This window comes from Macadamia integrifolia, unplaced genomic scaffold (assembly GCF_013358625.1).
Source record: "Macadamia integrifolia cultivar HAES 741 unplaced genomic scaffold, SCU_Mint_v3 scaffold2536, whole genome shotgun sequence".
NCBI lineage: Eukaryota > Viridiplantae > Streptophyta > Magnoliopsida > Proteales > Proteaceae > Macadamia > Macadamia integrifolia.
The window spans coordinates 26,057-27,348 of record NW_024868779.1 but is presented as its reverse complement, the minus strand read 5'-3'; the positions used below and the strand labels follow the sequence as shown (position 1 = coordinate 27,348).

Here is a 1,292-nt window from a genome sequence, read left to right as displayed (position 1 = left end):
CCCCCCCCCCCCCCCCAAAAAAAAAAGAAGAAGAAAAAGGCTAGGTACCGTAATGGTTTGTTTTCCGACGTTCTTCTCAGAAGTTTTCGTTAGAAAAGAGAAAATAGTCTCCAGGAGCACCACTCCTCTAACCTTTCTACTCCCACCAACAACTCGACCTACGTCCGTCCCTCCGATCAGATTCACACGCTTCGCCAAATGGAAGTAGAACCCTCACGTCGCCTCAAATTCGGCACCAGTATTCACATAACGGCCATCGACGGCATCGTCAACGTAAACTCCCTCTTCACCCTCGGAGTCTTCATCGGCTTCGCCTGGAACCCCACAGACCAAAATAACAACCTCGTCGACGACCCCAACTGCATCGCCGGCCGTCAAGTTGCAGAAAACCTTGTCTCCTTTCATGTCTACTCCTTCAGCTCTTTTCTCTTTTCGAGCATCATCGCTTTGGCTCTCAAACAAGCCATCAGGATTGCAAAGAACAATGGAGGATCGTTCATGCTTCATGATGCTATGTTGGCTAGGATTAATAAAACGGCGTTAAGGGTTGGGATCCTTGTTTCTGCTGTTGGATCTGTGTCTGGGTGTCTGTTCTTGATGCTTGCTTTGGTGAATGTAGTTCAGATCAAGCTTGGGACTTTGTCTTGTCGGAGTGTAAATAGTTATGGAGCTATTGTGCCTCTTGTTATCTTGGTTCCTTCTGGGCTTCTCATCTATGTCGGCAGCGTGTTGTACGCCTTGACCCGTTAGGTTTCTACTTTTCTTGCCCCGTATTGTCTCTATTTTCAAGAGGGGAAAACAGGTTTTTCAGGTGCTTGTATGGATTAAAAATTGTAACAAGATGAGCTTCCATGTTCCTTGACCCTTTTAAACTTCAATTATGATGGGTTTAGTGCACGAGTTCTTAAATTACGTGGATGCAAGAAATTGTTGCTTGATAATTTGATGTTCTTGAATCCATTGTTGCTATATATTAGATTTCCCCCGCCCCCAATTTCAACTCTTTTTTGTTGCTTTACCATAATTTGTCACTTTCATTTCTGGGTTATGCTTGATAATTTGATTTTCTTTGAAACCATTTTTGCTATCGTTGTCATTGTTCCATCATTCTGAAGTAGATGAATTAGGATTTCATCTCCCAAATTCTCATTTTTTTGGTTGTTTTAGCCATAATTTGTCACTTTTGTATCTGGCTTATGCTTACTAGTATGCTATATGATCATCAAGGGAGATTTTTGTTATGTATGAGAGGCAAACAGAGGATGGATTGAGAATTGTAACTAGATGGTCTT

The 1,292-nt window shown here is 42.4% G+C and overlaps 1 protein-coding gene across 1 annotated transcript; it reads left to right on the top strand.

The window, feature by feature from the left end:
* Positions 1–12: 12 nt before the first annotated feature.
* Positions 13–941, top strand: LOC122066698. The gene has a single exon (XM_042630543.1). It carries the CDS (start codon positions 199–201, stop codon positions 748–750), a length of 552 nt encoding a protein of 183 aa, XP_042486477.1. The 5' UTR covers positions 13–198; the 3' UTR covers positions 751–941.
* The last annotated feature ends 351 nt before the right edge of the window (positions 942–1,292 follow it).

What these genes read in the sequence shown, in the direction of transcription:
- LOC122066698 (XM_042630543.1), top strand. Translation starts at nt 199, where the DNA reads ATGGAAGTAGAACCCTCACGTCGCCTCAAATTCGGCACCAGTATTCAC.